The 14170-nt window shown below is 38.1% G+C and overlaps 1 protein-coding gene across 1 annotated transcript; it reads left to right on the forward strand.

The window, feature by feature from the left end:
- The first annotated feature begins 219 nt into the window (after positions 1 to 219).
- On the forward strand, positions 220 to 4576 carry LOC109002825 (pollen receptor-like kinase 3). Its single transcript, XM_035682647.1, has 3 exons — positions 220 to 1605; positions 1906 to 2462; positions 4551 to 4576. The coding sequence occupies exons 1-3, from the start codon at positions 315 to 317 to the stop codon at positions 4563 to 4565; spliced, it is 1863 nt and encodes a 620-aa protein (XP_035538540.1). The 5' UTR covers positions 220 to 314; the 3' UTR covers positions 4566 to 4576.
- Positions 4577 to 14170: the final 9594 nt, after the last annotated feature.

The following is a 14170-nucleotide window of genomic DNA, read 5'->3' on the forward strand; positions in this document are numbered from 1 at the left end:
GCTGACTGGGTCAACAAAAAGTTGCCCGCTCTCAACCCCACAAACAAAGCCCTTGCCAGTTTGCATTCCCTCGATCTCTCTAATTTAATTCTCCCTATTCTTAGACTTTCTCAGGTAAATGTGGCGGTTCCATCACCAATTCCCACTCAAACCCACGCACACACAAAAACACACATACCCCCAAACATGACACACATCCTCCCAACAGTACCAAAAAAAGCAAATCAAACAAAGGCTCAGAGAACGTACCACGCACTCGTCTCTCTGAACAGCGGCTCATTCTTCCCCGGACTTTTCCCATTCCTGGCTCAGCAATGGCCGCTGTTCATATTCTCTTCCTCCTCCTCTTCTTCCTCCCTTCCCTCTCTCTTTCTGTCTCTGATAAAGAGGCTCTCCTAAAACTCAAGAAATCATTTATCCATGCGGACGCATTAAGCTCATGGGTTCCCAACTCCTCTCCTTGCTCGGACGATTGGTTGGGAGTGATTTGCGTTGATGGCAAAATCACTGGCCTCCATCTCACAAACTTAGGTCTCTCAGGAAACATAGACGTCGAGGCTTTACTGGAACTCCGAGGGCTTCGAACGATCGGCATGGTGAATAACTCCTTCTCAGGTCCAATTCCAGATTTTCACATGCTTGGCGCTTTGAAATCTCTCTTATTAACAGGCAATAAGTTCTCTGGAAACATTCCTAACGATTTCTTTTCCCATCTTACTTCGTTGAAGAAAGCCTGGCTCTCCTATAACCAATTCAACGGAACGATACCCGAGTCGGTGACACAACCAACCCATCTCATAGAACTCCACCTAGAGAAGAACCAATTCACAGGACCTATCCCACCCATGAACCAAACTTCGTTGAAACAACTTGATTTATCTAACAACATGTTGGAAGGTGAGATTCCTGAGAGCTTGTCGATATTTGGTGTGAATACGTTTGCAGGAAATGAAGGACTTTGTGGGAAGCCATTGGACAAGGTTTGCACAGAGAAAGATAAAACATTAATACCGAGTAATGAAACTGGAAACAAGTCTAGCGACAATAATGTTGTAGTGCTTTCGTTCCTTGCCGTGATAACGCTCGTCTTTATCCTCTTTGCCTTTGGTAATTGCGCGAAACATAGGGAGAACGAATTCATTGTTCGCGGTAGCGAATCAATGGCGAACGATCAGATGGTTGAGATACACGTGCTAAGTTCGAATCGCAGTGGGGCTTCAGACTACTCGAGCCATAAAGGTCTTTTGAAGAAAAGTACTTCAAGTCAACAAGAAAAGAATGGAACGGGTGATCTTGTGATGGTGAATGATGCAAAGGGTACATTTGGGTTGTCAGATTTGATGAAGGCAGCTGCAGAGGTGCTCGGTAATGGCGGAATGGGGTCAGCATACAAGGCCTTGATGGCCAATGGGGTTTCGGTGGTTGTGAAGAGGATGAGGGAGATGAATAGGATGCAGAGAGAGGTATTTGATGAAGAGATGAAGCGGTTTGGAAGATTAAAGCACAAGAATATCTTGACTCCTTTGGCTTACCATTTCCGGAGAGAAGAGAAGCTGTTGATCTCCGAATACATTCCTAAAGGCAGTTTGTTATATGTCTTACATGGTATGAGCCAACTTCCTTAATCTTCTATCAATCTTTTATATAATTCTTTTAAATAATCCTAATAACACCAAACTCGGCTTCTATATCTCGATCAATCTCATGCATTTCATTATATGTTTTTTGATAAATTCTAGAAATACTACTCTTTTATCCTAAACTCTGTCCTGATTTCTAATCATATATCTTTTGGTTAACTTCTCTTTAAAAAAAAAAAAAGAAGATTTGAATCGGTAACTAACGCATGATCACTTCATTTAAACATCTAATATATACCTGATTATGATGATCCTTAATATTTAGGTGATCGTGGAATTTGTCATAATGAGCTGAATTGGCCAACGCGTCTGAAGATTATCAAGGGAGTTGCACGTGGTATGGGTTTCCTCCATAGTGAGTTTGCTAAACACGATTTGCCCCATGGAAATCTTAAGTCCAGTAATGTTCTTCTTTGTGATGATTATGAGCCACTGTTAAGTGACTATGCCTTCCATTCACTAGTCTCTACACCCGTCGCAGCACAAGCATTGTTTGCCTACAAAACCCCAGATTACATCCAATACCAGAAAGTCTCTCCAAAGTCTGATGTTTATTGCCTTGGAATAATTATTCTTGAGATCCTCACTGGAAAATTTCCCTCTCAGTATCTTATCACTGGAAAGGGTGGCACTGATGTTGTGCAATGGGTCCTAACAGCAATTTCTGAACACAGACTACAAGAAGTGCTTGATCCGGACATTGCGAACAACACAAGTTCACTCAATCAAATATTGCAACTCCTAAATATTGCAGTTGCCTGCATTGAAAGTAATTCCGAGCAACGGCTCGACATGAGGGAAGCCATTAGGAGAATAGAAGAGGTACAGCTTTAAGGCCATGACATAATCATTTTTACAACTCTGTTTTAAATCGACAGCATTTTTATAAAACAGATCATACTCCTTCCTAGTTATATATATATATATATAACTGAAACAGATCAGTTGTAAAAAAGTTGTATCTGTCATTACTCCTAATTCAATACAGGAGCTAGCGGGAATGATCGATCTGTAAATATATATTTGGGTCGGGTAAAAGACGTCAGTCATGATAAGCATCGATCTCAATCCCATACTTGAAAGTTCATAATCAATATTTTGTGGGCACGTCGGCCACTCGAGAGAGCTTCGAAGAACATAAGGTTGCATGGGGGCAATGGATATGAACCATACAGTAGTAGTACTTGTACATCTCTTTGGCAATTCATTACTCCTCTTCTTGTCAACAGTTTCGCTCAGCACCCACACTTTTTTTTTTTTTCAAATAGTTTAGATACAAGGAAAGCTAAATTTGGGAGTGCTTTTGCTGCATGGGGGGGCCATTTAGTCATGTTTTTCTGTATATTTTTTTTTATTATTATTGTGAACTACCAATTCGTTTCCAAAGTAAGTACTACCAAAAGTTATAATGCACATTGAGAAATGATTTGTACAAGCTCCAAATAGACAAGCTTCATACAAGCCCTTGTAAAAAAGTAGACTCTACCTTAAAAAGTATAAAAAAAACTATTCTTTATTAGTGGGACTCATTTTTTTACGAAAGGCTTGTATGAGGTTTGTCTTTTGAAGTTTGTATCTAGCATTACTCACTGCACCTTATACTGCTAATAAATTTCAATACGTGTCAAGTTAAGGTCTGATTGTTAATTAGATGAAAGAAGAATCTTCATGAGGCAGAACATCTTCATGGATGATACATAGGCATTGAAATTTATTAGTTGTTTAGGGTGCACATTGCAATTTTTTGGTAGTTTATCGTCTATTGTAAAACAAACTGTAGTTTTTTTTTTCTTCTCAGCAAATAAGGCATTTATAGATAAACTAACGGTTACAAGATACAAGTTTGGGGTGAGAGTCTCCTACAGTCTTCTCAAAACCAATATATTACAACACAAAAGAAAAATGAAAAAGAAAATGCTGGTTCTGGAGCCAAATGAATGGCTCCCACCCAATTCCAACAAGGGGAGACCGTTTGGTGATGGTTTTAAAATTGTCTGGTAAACAGACTATAAAGTTGTAGCTAGAAGCCGCAGTAAAGGATTGTGTGCTGCAACATATTGGTTTGGACTGGTTGGAATGAACTTCATCCACTTTCACTCGATCCTTGGTTAGGGAAAGCGGGAACATAGGAAAGCAACCATAAACTGAGATGAATCGCCGGCAAGGGGCTACCACTAGCTATGGCGGCGCGTGTAGTACACGCGCCACACCTAAAGAGGAGTGGAAGATTGGAACAGGAAGATTTGACGCCATTGATCCTGACGGTATAGCCCATGGCAGCAGGAAGCTTCCCTAGGCGCGACTGCGAGTGAAACTCATGCATGGCATTAGCCACACATGAGGATTACACGCTGCTCGTATGGATAGATTTCTTCGGCCGTCTTAAAGATCAGTGCCTAGGGAGGCTGATGGCGAGGCGCGTGTCAGACTTTGCTTGATGGAAGGCAGCAAATCGATTAGTTTCGGTGCTAACGACTAAAAGCTAAATAGAAAAATAGGAAAAAAAGACCTAAACAGAAAATGAGGCTGGAGAGGGAAGGAGGTGGGTGGAGCTGAAGCTCCAACCCCCCTCCCCCTAGTTAACGTAACGAAGTCCTAGAAGCGGCAATGGGTTTTGTGGGAATAATAGAAAACTTATCAGAGAGAGAAAACAAACTTCTATTCTAAAAAACAAACTATAGTTCATAAGTACAAAGTGTATTTTAAAAAAAAATTATTTATTAATCTCAGAAGAGTTGGTGTTGAGCCTTTCTTTCGAAATGCAACATGAGATCTAAAGACAATGTCCACACAAAGTGACCATGAGTATCTGAGAGTCTTCTAGTTGTCTATTTTATAGTAGAGTACAATATTTCAAGATGTATATTGCCGTTAGGCACATTAATTTATACATGGAAAGTGTAAATGCAGGGATATGAATATTAAACCAAAAAGGGAATTGTCTAGCTGTTGCATGTGATGGACTTCCCTTTGAGGATTTGGGTAGTTGTTGCATGAGATGGTAAGTCTTCTGATTGTGTGGATTTTGTAGCTGTTGCATGTGCTTCACTCGGTAATTCCTGTGATTGTGTGGTTTGAGTTGATGATTGTTGACAATTGTTAATATGCCCCCGCAAACTGTGCTAAGGTATGAGGCCAAGTTTGGTATAAAGAGGAAAGAGAGTCAAGCGCCCAAGTGGTTTGGTAAAGAGATCAGCAAGTTGTAAAGAGGCAGGTACATGAAGGGTATGAAGAAGACCAAGAGCAACACGTTCATGAACATAGTGGTAGTCGATCTCAATGTGTTTGCTTTTAGCATGAAAAATTGGGTTAACGATCATGTAAAGAGCAATAAGATTATCACAAAGCAATAAAGGTGGTGCGTGTAGCTTGATGCTGAGGTCACGAAGAAGAAAGGAGATCCAAGTGAGTTCAGCAGTAGTTTGGGCCATAGCTCCATATTCAACTTCAGTACTTAAGCGATAGACAATATGTTACTTATTTGCAGACCAAGAAATATAGTTACTGCCAAGAAAAACACAATAATCGATCGTGGAGTGTCAGGTGAGAGAGTAACCAGCCCAATCTGTATAAGAAAAGGCATAAAGATCAAGTGTAGAGTTGAAACTGAAATAAAGTCCAAAATCAATTGTACATTTCACATATCGAAGGATACGCTTGACCATTTTAAAATGAGTTTCAGTAAGGGAGTGCATAAATTGAGACACAAAATTAACACTGTATGCAAGGTCAAGACGAGTAAGAGTAAGATACTAAAGAGCACCAACAAGGTTGTGATAATGGGCTGGGTCAGAGGAAGGCGTTGTTGACTGAAGGCCTTTGGTCTTAGCCATCAGTAGTTTGGGTCATAGCTCCCATGGGCTTACAGTCAATCATTTGAGCACGGTTTAAAATGTCCAAAGCATATGTAGTTTGGGTCAAGGTAAAGCCATTAGTAGTTTGAGCAATCTGAATGCCCAAAAAGTAGTGGAGAGGACGTAGATCTTTCATGGAAAACTCACTACTAAGCTTCAAAATAAATTCATGTAGGAAATTAGTGGAGGAACCAGTGAGTAAAATATCATCAACATAGAGGAGTAACATAAGACAATCATGAGCAGAATGACAAATAAATAAAGAGGAATCAGTAGTGCTTCAATGAAAACCATAAGTTAGTAAAAAATTGCTGAACTTATCAAACCATGCACGTGGGGCTTGTTTTAAGCCATACAAAGCTTTGTTTAACTTACAAACATGAGAAGAGTGAGTTGGGTGAACAAAACCTGAAGGTTGATCCATGTAGAAGGTTTCATGGAGGTCCCATGGAGAAAAGCATTCTTGACATCCAACTGACGAATGTCCCAATGGTTTATCAGAGCAAGCGTGATAACAATCCGGATAATGCTTGGGCGAATTACCGGAGAGAAAGTTTCATGATAGTTGATTCCATCTATTTGGTGAAATCCTTTTGCTACTAAACGAGCTTTCAATCGATCAAGGGTTCCATCTGCATTGAGTTTAGTTTTAAAAATAAATTTGCAACTCATAACAGCCATAGAAGAATAATGAGGAACAAGAGTCTATGTATTGTTAGCATACAAAGCTTGCAATTCATCAAGCATAGCTTGGGTCCAACTAGGGTGAGTGAGAGCAGAGCGGATGGTTTTGGGCTCTTTTGGTATAGTGGAGAGGTCATGGACATTGGCATATTTAGGATTGGGTTTGTGAATACGGGCGTGGGAGCGGGTGATCATGGTATGTGTAATGGGTGGAGGTGGGTTTGGGGAAGGTGAAGTAGAGGGTGGTGAAGGAGAAGATGGGAGTGCAGGAGTGGAGAAGGTAGAGAGGGGGGAGTTGGGTATAGTAGCGGAGGAGGTGATGAGTGTGGGTAAGGGAATATTTAGATTGGGAAGAAGTGAGGGTGGGTCGAATGAGGCATCACCCAGAGGTCAAAAATAGACAAGGTCAGGTTAGAGGGTGGGGGTAAATGAAGGTTCCCAGGATATTTATAAGAAAAATGAAGTTCATAAAACACAACATGGCTAGAAATGTAAGTACGACAAGTAAGTGGATGATAGCATTTATACCCATGATGCCAATTACTATAGCCTAAAGGCTAAAAAGACACATGGCAAGGTTTTTTGATCAAATTTATTGTGCTTGGTGTCACAAGTATATGGATAACATTTGGAGCAAAAAACAAGCAAAGACCGATAATTAGGGAAAGTTTTATAAAAAATTGAATATGGTGATTGTCAATCTAGAGTAGTAGTGGAAAAACGGTTAATTAAAAAGGTAGTAGTGGCAAAGGTTTCAACCCAAAATCGTTTTGGAACGCCATTGTGGAAGAGCATCGTCATACCAAGTTCACAAATGGTATGGTGACGACGTTCCACAATAGCATTTTGTTCAGGGGTATAAGGGCATGAAAACTGATGAATAATGCCTTGATTTTTTTAAATGAGAGGTAAACTGAATATTAGCAAATTTACCACCCCCAACAGCAAATTTACCACCCCCAACGGTTTGAAAATTTTTTATTGTTTTTATTAAATTGACGTTCTGCATATTTTTAAAAAATAAAAAAGCTGAGAAAACATCTTGTATCATTGGCAACCATTTAGATGTGCTATTAACACAATGGTGCTTTGCTTCTAAAATGGCATCCACAAAATTGCCCACAGTGATGACATCTTGCTACCAGGTTCGCAATATCACCAGGAATTTTGGTGAAATGCTCCCATATCCACGACCTTCTATGGTTGATCTTGTTCAATGGGCATCTCCTCCTCTTCATTGAATATATCCTCATCCTCTATATCTACTAGGAGTGGGAGTCGACTACTCGCACAAGATGTAGTTGCTCTAGATGTAACTGCCCTAGATGTGGCTCTAGGGGTGGAAGTACCCACCGGTGTAGGAGCTGCAACATTGGCATCCACCACATCCCTTGTGGACGATCATCTCTACTAGGTCTAGGATCATATCACAATCAGAGAAGCTGAAAAAATAAATTAGAAGTAAAAAATTAGTTTAAAAAATAACTAGGCTATATTAAAAGGCATCAACTCATTTAATTAGGAGAAAAATAAATTAGAAGGTAAACATAAACAAACATACATGAAACTACCAAAAACCAGAAAATCCATAATGAAACTATAATAAAAATTAAAGGTAACCACAAGCAAACCCAATATGAATATGAACAGAGATGTTAGATCATCACCTTTTTCAAAAAAAAAAAAAAAAGAAAGAAAGAAGAAAGAAAGAAAAACCCCTTATTAGTCTACCGAGTGAAATAGGCTGCTGCCCACATGCACAGATGCCTGTATTTGGTGAAGATGCATGTCGGCACAGTTGGGTTTATTCATTCATGTATCAGTTATACCGAGCTTTTTTTTTTTTTTTTTTCATTGTGTGGTGAGGTCAAGGTGTGTTGGGGTGGGGGGCTTCTTATTGTCCTTGTGAATTGTAGTGTCGAGGTGTTGTATATTAGGCTATCCTGTTTGTGCCAAAATGATTAGAGCTTAATTATTTATTGTTAACTTGAAATTCTCGTGTGATTAGATAGTTAATTCGTTCATGTATATTAGGTGTTGTGCACATAAATGTATATTAGATAGTTAATTCATTTCCCCTCTTGACATGCTGTACAACCAACATATGGTCTGTTGCTCAATCAACTTTCTTTTTAGCTTGCATAAAGTCTAATCACTTGGCAGTTTATACAACGTTCTGTTTCAATGAAAACGGCCAACAGGCATAATGATTTGCTCTTGGGAAAAAAAAAAACAAAGATACACAATACACATAGATTAAGCAACTTAGAATTCATAAGTGTTTGCAAGATTTGAATTTGGTAATACAAAAACTAGTGTAACCGTAATGATAACCCAAGATTTGAATTGGTTAGGTCATATGGTTTTGATTTTGAAGGAGTGACATCTCTTACACATTTTATCAAACGCATTGCATGCATACAACACAACTTACAAACATATTACATATTTTATCAAACACATTTCTTTACTACAAATTTACAAAACAACTTCACAAGAATCACAACAATTAATTCTAAAACAAACTAATTCCAGAAAATTAAATTCCAACAACATGAAAAAAAGAATACATAAAATTAAATTCCTTGATTTAATTTTAGGGCTCGAAATCGGGTACTCTCACCAGAGGCTGAAGCTTGGAATCCTGTTGCGCACTACGAAGGCGCAAAGAGGAACGGCAGCCACAGAGAGAGAACGAGGTTGTGAGGTGCGAGGTTTACTGGTTCAGACTTCAGAGAGAAGGAAGAATGAAGAAGAGAAGAGGGGTCCTGCATTTTGGACCCCCCGTGTGAGGAAACGACATTCCATATTAGGTGGAACAATGTCGTTTAATATTTAAAAAAAAAAAATATTAAACGACTCCTTATTCGGAGCTACTCAAGAACTCCGACTTCGATTTCCAACCACTCCGACTCCGTCAGAGTCGTAATTGGAGTGGAAGTCGGGCGGAGTCAGACTTTTTGGAAGTTAGCATAGCCCTACCAAGTGCAATCACTTTATCTTAAGCCATCATTCTCCTTCACATCCGACCTTGGCTCCTGATACTAGTTGTTGTGAAATGTTGTGCAAAACACACACACCAACGATGACAAATAAAGTAAATGCAATCACAATCAAGTACATGACGTGCAATATACGTGGTTCGGCAAATTGTCTACATCCATAGAGCTGCAAAAATTTTATTAACCAGAGGAGATTACAATCACTCAATCTCAACTCACACTCTCCAGGACTTTTTGCTCTCTCACACAATATGCACTCACTTGATAATTGTTCTCTATCAAAATATGCTGAAAGTCATCCAACACAAGTCAAATATGACAAATATATAGTAAATGGTGCTGGAAACCCTAATTGACAAAATTTGCGTTCTTTGCTTGAGCAGTGTGTCGAGCGCACCTCAAGCGAGCAACCAAATCAACATTGGCTTGAGCAGGGTGTCGAGCAAACACTAGGGTTTGTGTCTCGCTCGAGCTCATTGTCGAGCAGGACTAGAGCGAACTCACGGGTTGAGCTTCGCTGGAGTGCGCGTCGAGCGCACATCCAACAAACACCTTTTTCAGCTTCAAAACCAGTCTTCACATACACCCCAATAATTTTTTCATGTGAATTCCAAGTGTAGCTACTTTTGTTTTTAAGAAATTGTATAGAGTTTGCATATCTTAGAAATGTGTCTAGTTACTTTCCACTAATTAGCATGTATTGAAGAAGTGGGTCTATGGAAGACTTCTTGGAATGTGAGCACATAGGTCTTGTGTTATAGAGTGCTATGATTGCTTCTTATGGGTTCTCTGGGCGAGGATGAGGTGACGCAAATGAAGTTACTTTCTTGTGCTTGCTATATGTGTTTGTCCCTGATAATGAGAGGCATGAAGAGCTAGAGACAAAAGTTTATTTCTACTTGCAGGCGTGTAAAGAACATACTCTTCACACTACTTATATGGTAGAAGTTGATTCGATAGAACTTTTTTTATTGATGAGTTCACTTCAGAAAATGTGCTCAAGACTTATTTAGGGTTGATAACTTTTCATGCAAGACAATTGATTTATGCTCATGTAGAGAAATGTGGGCTTGACTTCAATTTTTAGTTATTGTGGCTAGTTCCCTCTAATGTAAAATGATTTGTACAATCTTAAGATGTGTAAGTCCTACGTAATTCTTTTAAAAGAAGTGGAGCCTACCATGAAAAAGTGAATCCCATGTATGCCCTACTTTTTCAATGAAAATGTGCATAGCTTGCATACCTTAAGATTGTATCTAGTGTTACTTTTCACTAATAAGCATGTATTCAAGAAATGGCTCTATGGAAAACTACTCCTTGGAATGTGAGCACACAATTCTTGTGTTGTGGAGTGCTATGATTGCTTCTTCTGGGTTCCTAGGGCAAGGATGAAGCGAGGTGAACGATGTTACATTCTTGTGCTTGCTATATATATTTGTTCTTGAGAATGAGAGAGATAAAGAGCTAGAGAGAAAAGAGTATCTATACTTGTAACTGTGTAGAGAACATACTCTTCACACTATTGATATGGTAGAATCTGATTCGTTAGAGATTTTGGATTGATAAGTTCACTTCGAGAAGTGTGCTCAAGACTTGTGCAGGGTTGAGAACTTTTCATGCAAAGCAATAGAATCATGCTTATGTGGGAAAATGTGGGTTTGACTTAATTTTTACCTATTGTAGTTAGTTCACTATAATGTAAACTAATTTGTACAAACTTAAGGTGTGTAAACTCTGCATAGTTCTTTTAAAAAAGTAGAACTCAACATGTACCTTATAATTATATCTAGAGTTACGTTTCACTAATAATTAACATGTATTAAGAAGTGGGTCTATGGAAGACTCCTTCGAATGTGAGCACACATTTCTTGCGTTGTGGATTGCTATGATTGCTTCTTATGGGTTCCCTGGGCAAGGATGAATCAATGCAAACGATATTACTTTCTTGTGTTTGCTAAATGTGTTTGTCCTTGATAATGAAAGGGATAAAGAGCTAGAGTGAGAAATAATTATTTTTACTTGTAGCCATGTAAAGAAATACCTGATATGTCAGAATTTGATTTGGATTAGTTTATGTACAAAAGAATTTTTTTTTTAAAGATTCAAAATGTCCTGTGTGTGAAATGATTGAAGAAACTATTCAACACATGTTGTGGGATTGTCTTTTGCAAAGAGTGTTTGGGGTAGCTATAGTAAATCTATTAAAAAATGCAACTTGAGAAGTCAAAACTTTCAAGGTATTTGTATAAACTCATGCAAAGGTTGAATGTTGAAGAGTGGGAAAAAAAATGATGAGAATTGATTGGAACATTTGGTTTAGAAGAAACTCACTCGTCTTTAGGAATTCCTTTTCACATCCACTTCAGTTAGTTGAACAAGCCAAGAAAAATTTTACAAAAGTTTAAATTGCTTCAAGAGAAAGATGTGGCAAACCCTAAGATTTGGTTTTTTCATAGCAAATTGGGATATATCCATTGATAACTCCTGTGGAAAAATGGGTGCTGGTATTGTTATCAGAAATGAGGAGGGCTAGGTTTTAGCTTAAGAGAAACTCTACTTGCAATCGGGTTGGGAAACTGCCACGTAATCAGACGCTCCTTTTGATAAAAAATATTATTTTTTCTACATTTCTCTCCTCTTTATTTTGTTCCCTCTCTCTCACTATCAATTTTTTTTTCTGACCCTTTTCTTCCTCTCATTCTCCCTCTACATTTCTCTCCTTTGCACATCGCAAACATTTTAGCGTACCTTGCACTTCTGACCCTCTTCAATCAAAACTTTTTGCAATAGAACAGTATGCTAGCGTACTTCATTGCTCGATTTTTGGAAAACCTTTTGAAGAAGAAGACATTCCAGCCTCATTGCAGAACTTTGATACTTTTGACATTGCAAAGGAATGGAGAACATGTTGGAGGCAGCAGATTGGGCAAAGCTCATCAGGTTGGAAATGTCCTACCGAAATATGTAGGTGTTAAAGACAAACTAATGAAGAAGAGGATCTAGGAGATTGTAGAGGAATGTCTTTATTCTTCTTAAACGGGACCAAAGCATAGAGATGAAGTTTATTTAGTACAGCTTCGCGAAAGTGTATTTCCGTGAAGTTTTCTCGTTTTAATCTTTCTGGTAACGATGGAGATGAACAACATGACTACCTTGCAGAGAGTAGAGATGGAGATGAAAATCAGGAAAAATAGTAGAAATTTAATAAAAATGAACAAAAAGTATGGGAATTGAAGATATAAGAGAAATTACATAACCAGTTTTAGTTCACTCACTTTCTTGTATTTGGAGTCTTAGAAACTACTTGTTGGTTTGGTTGTATCAAGGAAGAAATGGTGTAAATGTAGAAGGGTTGCTGCGATGGGGGCTAAGAATGCATGCAAAGTGTTCGATAAATTATTGAAGAGAAAATCACTAACTGGTTTGGCCATGGAAGACTCATCGAGAACACTTTCTCTTTCAACCTCACACTCTGCATTAATAGCTTAGGCTACTTTCTCTTTTTCATGTCGTTTTCGTCCTTTTTTTTTTAATCATCTGACGTGGCCGATTACACAGTGATTGTACGTAGCAGTTTTGTTAGCTTAAATACAGATAGATCGGCCGAGCTGTACATCACCTGAGAATGTTGAAGCTAGCTTTGGTTGCTTTTACAACAGTATGCTTTTGGTTGTTTAATTGTTCAAAGCAATTTATTACAATAATTTGCAAATTACAATAATAGAACGGGATGCAAAGCAAATTATTATAACCCCAACAATAATAAAGTGCATAAGAAGCAAAAATATGTGGCTAGTTCAAATAAAAGTTTTTGGTTAAAACAACGGATGAGAAATGCACAAGTTGATTCAACAGGGCCTAACCTCTGCTGAGCCTTTTTCTATAGTAACGACGCCCAAGAGTTTTACGGCCCAGAAAAAGGGCCCAATGGAGAGGGAAATAGATACTACTATAGAAATCACAAGCCCAAGAGAAAAGTATCAGACACAGAACATGGAAGATGAGAGCATGGGTAAGAGGTAAGCATTCTGAGACTTTCTTTGTAAATTCTCAGTACAAAAGAGGATTGATTGATGAAGATAATGATGAATTAGACACATTAGTGGCAAAGAAGGCAAGAACTATAGGCAGTGATAATGACAATTCGGAAACTGATATATTGGCGGTGGGTGATGATCGGCCTCACCAATCATCATGAAAATTTTAAGTTGAAACTATTGAGAGTTTAAGAACTCTTAAGACAGTTCAAAACCTTTACTTGATAATAAAAAATAAAAAAAAGAAATCCAATTTAGTCTTTGTGATGGAGACTAAAATAAAATCTGGAAGGTTTGATTATTTGAAAGAAAATGATTGGTTTTTTTGTAGAACTCAGAGTTGAGCGTGGAAATTCATAATTAGTCTCAGAGGCACATTAGTGCTGGGATCACATATGTTTGAGTTGTGCTACACAGAAATCTCACACCCCTTCACACTACTTAAAATCATATAATTTTACTTTTTTATCCTTATATTTCATATTTCAATTCAATATGAAATATGAAGGTAAAAAAATAAATTTATATATTTTTAAGTGGTGTGCAGAGTGTGAGGCTTATGTCTAGAATTTTTCTAAATGTTTACACAGATGTGAAGAGGTTGTTTACAGGCTTCTATAGACAGCTTGAGATTAGCAGGAGAAAAGAGGCATGGAGGATTTTGTCATTATTAAACCCTTTAGTCACCAACTTTCGCGTGTGAAGAGGGATTTTAATGAGATAAGTGTTTAATAAGGAGAAATCAATTTTAGAGCAGCTTTAGAGGAAGGTAATTTGTATGATCTGGACTGGAGAGGGTACAAATCCAGTTGGAGTAACAAGGTGGTATATCTTGATGTCACGGCTGATAAATGCGATTCGATTAATGAAATCGATTTCTAGTTTTTTAACAAAAAAATTAATAAAAAATTGCATTTTGGGAGTCTATAACACGTGGAGCGAAAAATAGCGCT

The sequence above is a fragment of the Juglans regia genome, chromosome 1, assembly GCF_001411555.2.
Source record: "Juglans regia cultivar Chandler chromosome 1, Walnut 2.0, whole genome shotgun sequence".
Lineage (NCBI taxonomy): Eukaryota > Viridiplantae > Streptophyta > Magnoliopsida > Fagales > Juglandaceae > Juglans > Juglans regia.